At 36.4% G+C, this 15,282-nt stretch overlaps 1 protein-coding gene across 1 annotated transcript in view; it reads left to right on the forward strand.

Moving 5' to 3' along the window:
* The window catches only part of myom3 (myomesin 3), a 56,038-nt gene that overhangs the window by 18,241 nt on the left and 22,515 nt on the right, over positions 1-15,282 (forward strand). The window contains exons 5-16 of the mRNA XM_026924871.3: positions 148-305; positions 625-717; positions 815-903; positions 2,406-2,450; positions 4,923-5,063; positions 5,750-5,911; positions 6,942-7,083; positions 10,152-10,351; positions 10,766-10,819; positions 12,481-12,608; positions 14,180-14,363; positions 14,864-15,038. Of these exons, the coding sequence (XP_026780672.3) occupies positions 148-305; positions 625-717; positions 815-903; positions 2,406-2,450; positions 4,923-5,063; positions 5,750-5,911; positions 6,942-7,083; positions 10,152-10,351; positions 10,766-10,819; positions 12,481-12,608; positions 14,180-14,363; positions 14,864-15,038 (1,571 nt within the window). The remainder of the gene's footprint in view (positions 1-147; positions 306-624; positions 718-814; positions 904-2,405; positions 2,451-4,922; positions 5,064-5,749; positions 5,912-6,941; positions 7,084-10,151; positions 10,352-10,765; positions 10,820-12,480; positions 12,609-14,179; positions 14,364-14,863; positions 15,039-15,282) is intronic.

Consider the following 15,282-nt stretch of genomic DNA (forward strand, 5'->3'; position numbering starts at 1 on the left):
TTAAAATGAGATCTTGCCTATCTCATTTCCCTCAGTGCATTGATAGCCGTACTCCTCTCCAAGCATTCTTCCCCGTCCTCCATCCTCCTGTCTCTCTGTGATTCTCACAGGCCATGACTTTGATCAAATTTTCATCTTCACCCTCAGGCAGAAAGGAAGATTTCAACACACCTGAAGTTTCTGGACGATTTGAGCATGAAGACTCCAGATTTTTCCATCCCTCTTCGTCCCCACACCGTCTGGGAGGGAATGGCTGTCAAGCTTTCCTGCACTGTCGAGGGTTGTCCATCACCACACGTCACCTGGTGAGGGGCTGCAGCCACCACATTCGCTTTACATAACCAAAAATGCAAAAGGTTCATCAGTTTTACTTGGTGAAATAATTCAACCACTGTCTGGAGTTTGCATCTTTAGTGTTACTAGGAGTGTGTGGCGGTCTGGGAAAACCTGTCGGATGGTGCTGCGAATGACTGGCAACTCTGACACCTCAATTTTAAGAAACCATGAATATACTGTATTTCACCAAAACAAAATGTGTACAGCACAGCGTGTGTATTTATCAACCTTTAAACCATAAGATCTCAGTCAAGCCTGTGTTTTTGATATGCTGCTTCTCTTATTCAGGTATAAAGATGGAGTTCCTCTGACAGCGTCCTCACAACCCTGGAACTACAAACTGCTACAGAAGTATGGCCTGAACATGCTGGAGATTAGAAGGTGATCATACTCTTAAAATAAATTAAATTGCCTTGACTTCAATTGTGACCTAGAATTTCTTATACATATACCATCCCCGATGTGATTTGTTCCTCAGGTGTAGTGTTGCTGATGCTGGAGAATACAAAGTGGTGGCCAAAAGCTCTTTAGGGGAGGCAACAACCTATGCCACCCTTGTAGTGAACTGTAAGTGATCTGTTATTGATTTTTTTAAAATCAATAACAGTTTAGATGTAGTTATAGTTTAGTTTAGATGTAATGTAGATGTAATTTTAGCACTTACTCAAGTCATTTATGAGATTTAGGTCTTGTGTGAGAAATGGCATTGGTCAGTTTTAATGTAGTTTTAATTTCAAACATGTTAATCCAATCACAATTTAGTAAGAGTTATCTTAGAGCTATCTGTGGCATGTGAATCCTGGCAAATTCTTTTTTGAAATTTGATTTCCGTGGTTGAGCATTACTTCGGGGAGAGACAAAATTGTGATGTTAGAATTGGGTTGTTGTGTTCGGTGCTTTGGCTTCATGTTAATTAGAGAAAAATCACATGAAATTCATAAATTAGCCCCTATTCTTTCCTTGCAAATCCTCAATCTTGCAATGTTACCTGTGAGGAAAAAAATGACACCATTACTGTTTCCATGCCGGATTTTTAAACATTCTATTAAAAAAAGCTAGCTTGTTAGATCATTTAACTGGCTAACATTAAAGCTTTCACTAACACGCAGTAACGTCAGCTAGCTAACTTCTGAGTTACTGTAACTACTACTTTCGCAAGCAGGTGTAAATGTGGTGAAGTTCCCCTGTTTTTCAAATATTCATTTTGTCATCCAGATCAGATTATTTACTATCAACCAATGCTTTAAAGTGGATTATTTTTATTTTTATATTTATATTATTTTGTATTTTATAGCACGAAGCACAACAGCACTGCCAAAGGTCATAAGAAAAAAAATTTTTAGTGTCTCTCATTTGAATAAATGTGTTGCACAACATTCTTAATATGTCATCAATGAGACCTATAATGAATTGCTCAACTCTAATAGTTTCATTTTCGAGGTTTGACAGATATTAGGTTTTAGCTTCCCATCTAAGATGACAACTGATCATCAGTGTTCTAGCTATCATAAGTGAGTCTGGTCATTTTCATCAATAAATGTGGCCAAGGAGCGACTGCTACTCCAAAAAGCTCTTCGAATCACAACATTCAGAAGTTTGTTTTTCTGTTGTAAAACAGTGCACAGAAATGCAGGGAGCCAATCAGATTGCTGGTATATATTTTCCAACAGTAGAGAGGTTGTAAACATGTCCACAACTTAAACAGACAAAAAGAAAAATACTTATCAGACCAATTGGTGTTGTCTTCACTGCAATTCAAATGAATGACCAAGAAAGCTCATGTACTAGAGAAGATGAAAGACAAATCAGATGTCATCTTGCGGAGGAAATCACGTCTCTCATCATCCCTCTATAGAACAAGACACTTCAAGCACAATTTGTCCTATATCGTTCATATTTCACAGACTGTTTCATATTTTATTCCACTGTTCAGAATATATTAAAGGGAATGCTTAATGGAGCTCCTAGTAGTGTGTGTGTGTGTGTGTGTGTGTGTGTGTGGGTGAGAGTGAAGACTGATTTCTCATTTTCTGTCTCTCTTTACCCACTTTCTTTCCTTTCCAAATCAGCGAAGCGAGGACTTGAGGCGGGAATGAAACACACCCAGGCTGTGGGTAAGTAGTGTAATGAGACACATCCTCTCTTCCTTCCATCTGCCCTTTTGATGAAGAAATTGGAGGCTCACAAATGGCTTATTATTCGTGACTACAGGGTTTTTGAACGTGTGTGTGTGTGTGTGTGTCGGTGTCTCAGTGTTGTCTGTTTAACCAGTGTGTATACACATATTTGGCTTTGTAACGTCTTGATAATATTCATGTTACAGTTCTACGTTGTGCTTAAGTGCATAAGTGACTTCATACGCAAATAATTAGTGTATCCTCATCCATCATTTCCTCAAACTACTTCCTGTTTAAAGACTATTTTTCAACTGAGGCTCATGAGAAAGAAGTAGAACACTCAGGGCCATGCTGTTATAAGAAAATAATCAGCATGGTGATGTGATGTGACCTGATGAGAAGCAGAGTTAGTGTTACCAGAAGTTGAGTATTTTCCTGTAACCATGCAACCTGAAGTCTTCGATCCCTCTTACACCACAGCAATCTGCCAACAATTACAATTTTTAATTTATTAATGAACAACATCATACTTTTTATCCCTTTATAGTTACATTTAACATTGTGGAACATCCACAAAACAAGGTAGTTCCTAACATATCACTTATATTACAGCTGCTATAAAGAGTCATTCTTTCAAATTTTCTTAAAGTTCATGAGAGAGTCAAATTTATTATTTTATTCAAAAATATTACACCAAACAAAAAAACATTTAAACAAGAATAGGAGATAAAATTGAAAAAAAAAAATTATAGAAATCAAAACAGACTGCTTTCTTTTTCCTCTCTTCTCTTCTCTTCTCTTCTCTCCTCTTCTATTTTCTTTTCTTCTCTTCGCTTCTTCCTCACTCTCTTCTCTTCTCCCTCTTTCTTCTATTCTCTTATCTTCAACATGTAACTATAAAGGGATAAAAAATTATGACATGTTTTCTTCTCCCTCACTCTCTTTTCTTCTTGTCTCTTCTCTTCTCTTCTCTCCTCTTCTATTTTCTTTTCTTCTCTTCTACCTCTTTCTTCTCTTCGCTTGTTCCTCACTCTCTTCTCTTCTCCCTCTTTCTTCTCTTCTCTTCTCTTCAACATGTAACTATAAAGGGATAAAAAAAATTGACATGTTCTCTTCTCCCTTACTCTCTTCTCTTCTTGTCTCTTCTCTTCTCCCTTGCTCTCTTCTCTTCTAAACTTGTTTTTCTATCCTCCCCTTTCCCATCTCCTATCCTGCTTACTATCTATCTATCTATCTATCTATCTACCCATCTAATATTATGAGCAACAATGGTGTACTGATGATTATCAGAAAATCATACCACCATTTATCCTGAAACTGATATCGTATCATCATATCATATCACAGCTCGGCTTTTTCCTGTGTTTGGATAATGACAGTAGTTTTATCTCTGATTATCTTTCTGTGTGATATGATCTGATCCTGTTGTGGTCTTGATTCCTGCACAAGGTGTAATAAAGAATCTGATTTCCATGCGTCATGTCCAGAACACACCCCGTACCTGACATTTGCCTCACTACTGTAATGTTCCTTCTAGAGATTTTCTTCCATGCTGTTCGAAGCCACATGAAATTCCAGGGAAAATGAAAAACATGCCTAATTTCTGAAAGCTTACATTTCCCGCTCGAGTGATTTTTATGCGGCTCTGCTCCGAGCATCTTAATTAAGTATTTTAGTTCATTGTTCATTGTCGCAGCATGTGGCGAGGTGAGACAGCTTCTCCTTCCTTCCTCTCGTTTCATGCAGATAATTAGATGTGCTTCAGTGACAACATGACCATTTCCATTTCTATAGAAATATAATAGCCCAGTGAACAGCGGGATTATTTATACATTTGTAGACTATTCATTTTCTCACTAATAATAGATGTCGTTGCCTCTAAACTGGTCATTTGAACTGTCTCATTATCTCATCAACTACTCTTCTTCCTCACCTCTTCTCTTCTCTTTTTCCTTCTCCTCCACTTCTATCATCTCTAATCCACTTCTTACTTCTATTCTCTCCAGTTTATCTCTCCTGTCTTCTCTATTCCTCTTTCCCATCTCCGATCCTGCTTTCTTTACTCCTTTTTTCTTCTCCTCTCCACTATTTGTCTCTTCTCTCACCTTATCTTCTATTTCTCTTCCCCATCTCCTATCCTGCTTTTTTGTCCTCTTTCTTCTTTCCACCAACTTTTTCTTCTTTTCTCTTCTCTTCTTGTTGTTTCTTTATTTTTTTCGTCTTCTCTCTTTTCTCTCCTCCTTTATTTTCTTTTCTAATCTCTGCTCTGCACTTTTCTTCTCTTCTCTTCTTTTATCCTCCCTTTCGCCTATCCTCCTCTCATCTTCTTTCCTCGTCCTTGTCTCTTTAAGCTAACCTGCATTCTCTTCTTTTTTCTCTTCTCCTCTCTTATAAAACTCCTTTCTCCTTTCTTTTAAAACTTATTCCCTAATGCCAAATCTGATCTAAGTTCTAACTTCCTTCTTTCAGTCCCTGTAATGGAGGAGGAGGCTTTGTTCGACACCACCTTCCCTCCATCTTATATAAAAGAAGGAGACACGCTGACTCTGAGCTGCCGTTTCACTTTTCCTCTCCTCCCCTTCCAGCAAGACGTGGCCTGGTTCAGAGACGGTACAAATCACCTTTCGCATTTGTTCAGAATTTTAGAAACACCAAAACACCGACAATTTGTCTAAAGGTGTATAATATATACATATGCATAGTTACATTCATTGTCGTGGAACATCTACAAATCAAGTTCGTTCCTGTTATTACTTACGTTATAGCAGCTACAAACAGTTGTTCACTCACTGATCATTCAATCATCACTTTTGTCTCTCTTTTAAAGTTAATAAGAAAAAAAATCACTTTTGTCAATTTACCAAAAGACCACAAAGCGCAAACTCCTCTGTCTTGAAAACGTTCCTTTCTTAGAAAACTTAAAGTTACAGTTTTTCCTCTGACTGTTACAAGCTGATGCTGGAGACTCCTGGGGAAAAAAAGGTCTCCTTACAGAACACTTTATCATGTCAATGATTGCATATGTCTGTAATGTGTTTATGGGGTACTACTGTCAGAGCTTCTAAATTAATCAACACCTTTTGACCAATAGGAATTGAGAATTGTCCTTTGGTAGAAAAGCCCTGTGGTATAAAAAAAAAAAAAAAAAACATCAAGACAGATTGAATCTTATAATTCCAAGGTCTAATATGTAGACCGTTCCAAGCATAACTATTGTATGTGGCCTAGTTATGTCATTTCTCAGTGTGTAATACCTGTGTGTGTGTGTGTGTGTGTGTGTGCGCGTGTGTGAGTAGGAGTGCCTCTCCGTGCATCTGGTCGTCTGGACATACACACGACCCTGCGCTCCTCCACCCTCAGCCTGAAGGGCATGCACAAAGAGCACGAGGGTCTGTACACCGTCCGCCTGCGCACCCGAGATGGCATCACCGAACACAGCGCCTACGTTTATGTCAAAGGTCAAACATGTTTGATTTAAACACGTACAGATACAAACAAGCACTAAAAGTTCACGACCACTGCAGAGTTTACAGGAGGACAAACTGAAATGGAAAAAACTCAGATAACTCCACCAGTTAAGGAGTGGCCTCCTTTTCAAAGAGCTGAAAATCAGTAATTTTGAAAACAAGTCTGCTTTAATAATAAAAGATTAACTGAATAGTTATGTAACTTGTGAGGTTTCTGCAGCATTATCTGATAATTAATATAATTTTCTTTGGAAACATGAAGTTGTGAGATGGATCAAAAGTTTAAAGTTAAGTCGAGATTTATAAGCATGAAAGAAAGAAAAATAGTGGATATTGTTTTTCGATATTAATTAATGCATGAAGTCAGTAAGCTAAATAAATGAAGATTATGAACAACATATTGTATTTAAATAATTAAAAATAAAGAAGATACATCCATAAATTTACTATACACATTTATGTATAAACATTAAGGCTAAAATATGAATTATTATTTTGCTCAATATTTGCTCAAATCACAGTTTTTTAGTTATTTAGTCTTGTTTATTTAGAAACAAGACAGATTTTATGCAGATTTATAATTTTAAGAGTTGTACATTCCTTTACTTTAATTGAGAATAACTTTTAAATGCTAAATATAAACAACATTTCATTACAAATGTATAATTATTAGTATGTATGCAATAACAGTATAAAACAATAAAAAACTCAGTTAAAATGTAAATTAAAGAGTCAATAAGAGTGAATAAAAACCAATATCTGATATGAGTCAGGTAGCTAATTTCACCTAAACTCATCTAAACTGCAATCTAAACCGATATTACAATTAATAATGTTTAGTGCTATAATACTGTACTGTAATGTGTAATATGGACAAGTAGGATTTCTTTACATTTTATATTATGTATAAATAAGATTAACAGGAAGTGCAGTGAAAGTCAGATCTGCATCTTTTTTTTTTTCAGATCTGTTACAGAGTTCTCATGGGTCTGATAGTGCTCTCTCTCTCTCTGTGTCTCAGATGGTCCTGCAGCAGTGCCCGGAGCTCCAGGTTCTCCACTTCACCTCAAGTGCTCTGATGTGAACAGGGATTACGTGTTTCTCTCGTGGGAGCCTCCCAGCGCAGACGGAGCGGGTCCAGTGCAGGGCTACTACATCGAGAGGTCAGTGTGAAGGTGTCAGTAATACCAAACACAACTGTTAACAACTAGGGATGTAACGATCAGACGATCTGGATGCACAGTGACTGAGATGAATCAAGGCAGCAAAAATGGATTATTATCGATTATAATTGATTAGCCAATTATTATCGAAAAAGGACAGACAACTAGTGTGTAATCAAATATTTCATTTTTTTAAACTGATGTGTAAATAGGATAATAAGGTGATTTGCCTGTAATTCTGTTACTAACCCCAGATTCTGGAAAAAGTTTGTCACATATTGATCAGAGGCTACGTAATCATATTGTTTTGTATCATATCATAGCAGATTCAGTGATATCGTCAAAAACTTTGTGCGGTTTCCTTCTAAACCACAAGATAATTAAAAAATAAATAATTAAAAATTAAATAAATTAATAATAATAATAATAATAATAATAATAATAATAATAATAATGTGATAAATTTTGTAACAATACACTTTTCTGAGATCTTGCAAGTATTTTTATAACATTTTTTTTTTTTTAAAACAATTAATTACAAAAGACAATTCAGAAGGTGAAGACAGAGCAAGAGAGAAACAGGGGGAAAGAACCAGTAAAAGTACCAACAGTAAAGCTTCATAGTATAGCTTCATTATACATTTTGTATAGGCACATCAGGATCTGCGTAAACATCTACTATCCAAAGGAATAATTCGGTTCGATTACTATTCACTACATATGCTCACTGCATGGGGTATAACATAATGGCAATGTAACATGGTCAGCCTATATAAGCCAATCATTTTTAGCAAAAATTTTATTAATTATCGAAAATAGTTTATCATTTTTAGTAAAATATTCATTAAAAATTAAAATATTTTATTTTTGAAGACATTTAGAGTATTATTGACCTTGTTTTGGGGTTTTTTTGTGTGTGTGTGTTGTTTTTTCAAACCTATATATAATGATACACTGTGTATCATAGTCTTCAGGTATCATGGTATAATTTTTTTATGATGTCACCCACACCTAGGGGAGATTTTTTTTTAATTACTTAAAACTTCACTATTATGTATTGATTACCTGATTATTCAATTACATAAAAAAAATAAAACTTTATTTATCCCCAAATTAGCAGTTAGTTGCTGGGAGGGGTGTGTATGTCTTCTTCTGAGACCCTACGATGTGTATGTCGAAAAAGACCATTCAGAAGGTGAAGAAAGAGCAGGAAAGAAACAGGGAGGAAGAACCGGTAAGAAAAACAAGAAGAGTAGAAAGAGAGAGGCAGCGATAGCGAGAGACAGAGAGGGATGAGGTTGTGTCTCCTTCCAGTTGGATAAAATGTCATCTCCTCCGCAGCCTCCTGTTTCCTAGCAACACATACAGGCTCCTGGAGAAGTTGTGTTTTCTCCTGCTTAATTTTGCAGGTAATGGCGTAGCTCGCCGGGTGCACGGGCCACTTTGAGTATTAGCCTCGATTTCAGGAACTGTTATTTTGATCTTTCCTGCGGCATGCTGGGTAGGCGCTTATTTCGAGGATGGGCTGTTGAAATTGCTGTTTTCGAGCTTTTCAGTACAAAGAGCTTTTTTATCATGCTGTCTGAGTCACACGCACTCAAGTGGAGCAAAAGCACCTGCAGGTAGACTGCAACAGTAACTTAATTAACTCCTGGAAACAGTGGTTTAGCTCACTAACATGACCAGTAGGTTGTAGGTTCAAATTCCAATGTGGCCTGAGAATGAGGTTCTTAACTGCTCAGCGCTGTGTTTGGAGTGGATTCTGCATCACTCTGGATAAAACCGAATGGATTGACCAAATGTATCAGTGGTCATGTTAAAGCACCTACAAGAGATGTTAGCAATCTTGCTACCTTCTGACTCACGTCAGTCCCTCATCCAACATTTAAAGTACACCAATGTGAACAGTTTGTCACTGAAACCGATTTTAAGGAGTTAAAATTATGACTAACAAATAGTTTTAGTTAAAGGTGGCTTTACAGATATGAATGCCGACTTCTCAGAGCTTAGAATCGAACATCAAAAACATTACTACATATTTAAAAATCCACCAATAAATTAAATATTTGCTAAATTAATTAATTAATTATGAAAATCATTGCTATGTTTCTGCAACCTTGCACCAAATGGCATAATAGTATTTTAAAAATTCTTTAATAAAATATAAGTATAAGCTAGGATTTTCAAAAAGAAAAATTTAATGTTTCTGAATCATTTTTATTCAAATACCAAAAATAATGCTTTTTTGTTCTAGAAAGCTGACACATAAATAAACTATGCCATTAATGACATGTATTTATTCAGAACCATGGACCTACATCATGTGTCACAAGGATAATTTATCCAAAAAGGAATGTTTTATAGTTTTATACCTTTTTTAACTTCCACAGCAATAATTAGGCAGTTAGGCTGAATCCCAAATGTCTTACTCTTCACTGTACATGCTCACTACTTGGGATAAAACATAATAGTAATGTAACTACATAGTGCACTATATGGCCAGTAAAAAGATGTTTGAGATTCAGCTACTGAAAAAGTAAGTCTCTGATAAGTGCCTGTTAGAAATTATTATTATTAGATGAGGCCTAATATCAAGTTTATGACACATGCTAACTTTTTTATTTACATCAGATGTCACAAGAATAATTTTATCCAAAATGATTAATGTGTTTTTTTACTTACAACAGTAGAATATGATTAAATATTTCCAAAGTGGTTTTGTTTTGGTGATTGATTGATTGATTGATTGATTGATTGAATGATCTGTTTGTTTTTGGAGGCTGGGCTTTTTCTGCCATTGAATATATAGATGTGAAGATTTGATTGGGAAATTTGTACTGATATCTCTAGTGGAAATACATGAAGCCAAGTATTTTTCAGAATAGATGAAAATGAGAAGATTATGTTTTCAACTGATCAAGCATTCAGGCTGAAATTAAGCTGGAGAAATCAAAAATTGTGATGCGTAGAGAACTGTTTTATAGAAGCGCTGTGGCAAAGTGAATCACATCAAAGTTCCATTCAAATTGTGATGTGCTTAGAAATTCTCGCTCTCTGGGTCTCTTCAGGTGTGAGGTTGGCACGGGGAAGTGGCTATTCTGTAACGAGCTTGTTCAGAAGCTGTGTCATTACCCAGTTATGGGTTTAAAGGAAAACACCATGTACCAGTTCAGAGTGTGTGCAGTGAACCAGGCTGGCGTGGGACGCCCGTCTAAACTCTCCAAACCCATCATCACCTCTGACCCCATGGAGCCCAGCAGGACTATGGGTAAATTTTCAGTATTAATATAAAATGTACATCTATCTAAAGGGGTTATATTGTGAAAAAGACATGGCATGGTACCTTTTTTAATCAATTAATGCAGGAAATATTAGAGAAACACCTTGGCAAGATAATATTATGTCATCAGATTTCCAGCTTTTGGCTGCATGCCTCACATATCATCCTAAACAGACATTTCAAGAATCTCTCAGACTTTTCCTCATCCTTAGATACAGCACGTATGATCATGTCTGCTTGGAGGGCTTTATATCTCAGATATCTCTGTGAATTCAACCACAATATCATTTCTTACCACTTATTAAATCTTTTTTTTTTTCCTCTCACCTTCTTCACTATTATTGCCACTGGCTGTCTCTATCAGTCCCTAAATCTATTTCTTTTGTCTTCCCTGTGTGTAAGTGGTCAAGGTGGATAGAGGCAGAGAGATCGTGATCACTAAGGACCAGCTGGAAAGTAAGAAATGCAACATTAATCTCATCTTTGGTGTGAGCAAACACCACAGTCTATTGAACATATAAAGCTAATACTATTCATGATGCCCTTGACACAAACACGCACTCATATTCTCCCACACAGGTTCAAGTCTTTAGAGTTGCTAATTTCTCTCAAACACACATTAACGCAGTAGTTAGCAGTATAATTGTTTTAATCAGACACACAGTTAGTTAGACTTTAGTTCTGCTAAATATAGATACGGTTGGATAGTAAGGGTTAAATTGCTAGCTAGAGAAGAATTTAAACTAGAGGGTAATTTGTGCTAGTTAGAAATGAAATTATGAGATACGGTTGTGCTAGTTAGAGAGATAGTTATGCTAACAGTTAACAGGTAAAGATATGCTAGTCAGATATATTATTATCAAATATACAAATACTCACTTCTTCAGCCCAACTTTTTTTTTTAAATGAATTATAAAGATTATTCTAGAGAGGTATACAAGTCAGTTGAAGAAACAGTTATGGTAATTAGTTAGAGATACAGTTTTGGTAGTGAAAATACAGTTGTGCTAGTCAGAGATACAGAGCTAGTTAGATACAGTTATGCTAATTAGTTAGAGATACAGTTTTGGGAGTCAAAATACAGTTATGCTAGTCAGCGATACAGTGCCATTTGGAGAGACAGTTATGATCGTCAAAGAAACAGTTACACAACATAAAGTTATATTAGTGGGATTTTTTCTGCTCACACACAGAGTTGTACTATTACCAAGGACCAGTTGGGAATAAATCATCAATGGTTTGACAAACAAGCCTGATTAGAAGAGCACAAAGGGAGAATTCCTTAAGGCTGAGCTCCTGTAGCTACTCCCAATGATTCCTGAATTCCAACTTCTCTCAACACACACACCACACAAACACATATACAATCACCCACCAAACCATTAACATAGTCATTATAATTAATGACTTCTTTCAAACACACACAAAGAAGAAGTTAATGAATACACAACTATGCTAGGTAGACATACAGTTATGCTAGTCAGAGGTACAGTTATGCTAGTCAGTGGTATTTATGTTAGTCAGAGATACAGTTATGCTAGTCAGATATACAGTTATGCTAGTCAGATATACAGTTATGCTAGTTAGAGATACAGTTATGCTAGTTAGAGATACAGTTATGCTAGTCAGAGATACAGTTATGCTAGTCAGAAGTATTTATGCTAGTCAGAGATACAGTTATGCTAGTCAGAGATACAGTAATGCTAGTCAGTGGTATTTATGTTAGTCAGAGATACAGTTATGCTAGTCAGATATACAGTTATGCTAGTTAGAGATACAGTTATGCTAGTCAGAGATACAGTTATGCTAGTCAGAAGTATTTATGCTAGTCAGAGATACAGTTATGCTAGTCAGAGATACAGTAATGCTAGTCAGAGGTATTTATGTTAGTCTGAGATACAGTAATGCTAGTCAGAGGTATTTATGTTAGTCAGAGATACAGTTGTGCTAGTCAGTGATACAGACATTCACCGTCTCTTCTCCTCCTCCTCTTTCTCATCTATCCTTTTTCTTTCCCTTCTCCTCCTTTTCATAATTTGTCCTTTTTCTACTCTCCTCCAATTGTTACTCCTTTCTGTCTTTTCCATCTCCTCATCCTCCTCTTTCTCCTCCTGCAGGTCAGATCCGAGTCCCTTTTTCCCCAACTGATGTGCGAGTGTGTGAGTTAAGTGACACTTACGTCGTGATGTGCTGGACTGAGCCGGATCCACGGGGCAAAGAGCCACTCACCTACTTTGTGGAGCGGGTAAACACTGACCTCCTGTCTTCAAATAGACTTCAGTGAATAGCCAGAAATACAGTCATACTAGTCTGAGATATGGTTCTGCTAGTCAGAGATACAATTATGCTAGTTAGAAATGCAGTTACGTTAGTCAGAGATACAGTTATGCTAAGTCAGAAATACAGTTATGCTAGTCTGAGACATGGTTATGCTAGTCATAGATATAATTATGCAAGTCAGAAATGCAGTTACTGTATATTAGTCAGACACAGTTATGCTAGTCAGAAATACAATTGTTTCAGTCAGAAATGTGGTTAGTCAGAGATACAGTAATGCTAGTTAGAGATACAGTTATGCTAGTTAGAGATACAGTTATCCTATTCAAAATACAGTTATGCTAGTTAGGGATACAGTTATGCTAGTCAGAGACACAGATATGCTAATCAGAGATAAAATTATACTATTTAAAGATACAGTTATGCTAGTTAGACATACAGTTAAGCTAGTCAGAAATACAGATATTCTAGCAGTATAACTATAAAAATAAAGTACAGAGAAACAGAGAAACTATTCAGACATATAGTTCTGCTAGTAGTGGCCCTAATTGGAGATTCCCTAAGGTGAGTTAGAGATTGTTATCGATTATTATGCTAGTTAGATACACAGCAGAGCTACTATGAAACTAAAGACACAGTTATGCTAATTGGGCACCTTAAAGAGGAGGGAAAATTTAAAAATAATTCAAAACCATAGTCACTTTAAAGCTGTTCATTTGTTATGTCAGCCTAGTCTGTTCTATCTTTCGAGATGCAAAAGAGAAGGTGCTAATGTAAAACAATCAGGTGAGCTTTTTATAACAGTTCTTTTTTTTTTTTTTTTTTTTTACTCTGCCTACTCCTCAGCCATCTTTCATTATTTGTTTTGCACTTGGTGGAGATTTCCACTGAACACAGTGGGTGGTGTTTCAACTTGGGCCATAATCAAGTTGAAAGAAGATCTTTTTTCTCCTTTTTTTTTTTTAAGTTTATAAGCTGTTTTGAAACTTTGTCATTTAATAGGGCCTGGGCCAGTCTTAAACTGCCAGAAGATAGGTTTCATATGCACACAGGAAAGGCAGAAATCTCCAATATCATGCAGGAGCGAGCAAGACGAGCAGCTCGTAATGAGCCAGTGAGGCTGTGAACTGCCACAGGACATCGATGTTTTATTGGACTTTTATAGAAAAAGCTCTGTAATAAAACCTTCTAATACATCAAGGGCAGCTGAAACTGTGGAACTCATCTAGCTCTGTTTGAATGATATGAAAATGACTTGGGCTTTTTATTTTAATGTAATTTACATGAAACATAAGATGACGTGGGCAAGTGCATTCATTAGACCAAAAACTATAACAAAAAGAATGAAAAATGATTCCAATGATCTAACAAGTAAGAAAAAAATGAAAGCTGGGAAAGCTTTTTGTCCCAGTTTGGCACCTTTTCAAAGAGATCCCTTTTTTGCATTTTGCGTAATGAAGGATGAATGCTGAATACCTGATTGAAAGCAGTTTGATGTTGAAAATCTATTATAATTTGATTATTTGATGAATCTTCCAGTCCATAGCTGGCCAGGAGAGCTGGCACCTGGCCAGCCTGGACATGACGATCAACGCTACGAGGTTTGCAGCGTACGACTTGCAGAAAGGGGTGGCCTACTGCTTCCGTGTGCGCTCTGTGAACAAATATGGCATTAGTGATCCATCAGAGCCCAGCCAACCCGTGTCGCTAGGAGAAGCTCTCGGTGGGTGAAGTGTTGTATAATTTACAAAGCGTTGGTCAGAATTAACATAACTAACACTATAAATAACACTACAAATAACACTAAACAACATAAATACGTAACATAAATAACACTATAAATAACATTAACATAACTAGCTGATGTGTGTAGAGAAAATCAAACTTGATAACACTAGAAAATACACACACGCTAATATCAGTTACTCTCATACATTTCCAAGCTATAAAATTACGTGAATACCTATGTAGGAAATGTTTCATCAAAACAGTTTTAAGTATCGTTCCAGGAAAGTGCAACCCATCGTCATAGCTGCATAGTTTGGGAATAAGTTTAATAACTTCAGACAGATATCCGCACAGCACAATCAGGAAACACCAGTATGGCAGCTAAATGGATGTCTACAGATAGCTAAAGCTGCAATATGTATATATATATATATATATATATATATGGTTAATACCAGAAAAAAATAAAATTAACTGCTCGCGTCTCGTATTTAGATGTCCCTGCTGCACCCCACTGTGTTCAGGCCATTAGGGATACAGACAGGTCAATCCTTCTAATGTGGAAAGAGCCAAAGAGCACAGAGGGAATTCTGGGATATTACCTGTACTGCAATGAGCTGGGGAGCTCGGAGTGGAGAACCATTAACAACAAACCAGTCACAAGCACCAGGTAAAACACAAGCATGTTAAATAATGTAAGAAATTTTGTTTTTATTCACGTGACCTGCATTAGAGTCAGTATTTTTTAAGCAATTCAGTTTAATATGTGAACCCCCTGTGCCTAATCATTAATCGTTATACAGTATACTGGTGTTTTATCTTACTGAACATGTTAGAGTGTCTAAAAAAATACAAAGACGTCAAAATACACAGAAGTTTTAGGGTGACACAGATAGCAGAGAATGCTTTCTTTT

The sequence above is a fragment of the Pangasianodon hypophthalmus genome, chromosome 22, assembly GCF_027358585.1.
Source record: "Pangasianodon hypophthalmus isolate fPanHyp1 chromosome 22, fPanHyp1.pri, whole genome shotgun sequence".
Lineage (NCBI taxonomy): Eukaryota > Metazoa > Chordata > Actinopteri > Siluriformes > Pangasiidae > Pangasianodon > Pangasianodon hypophthalmus.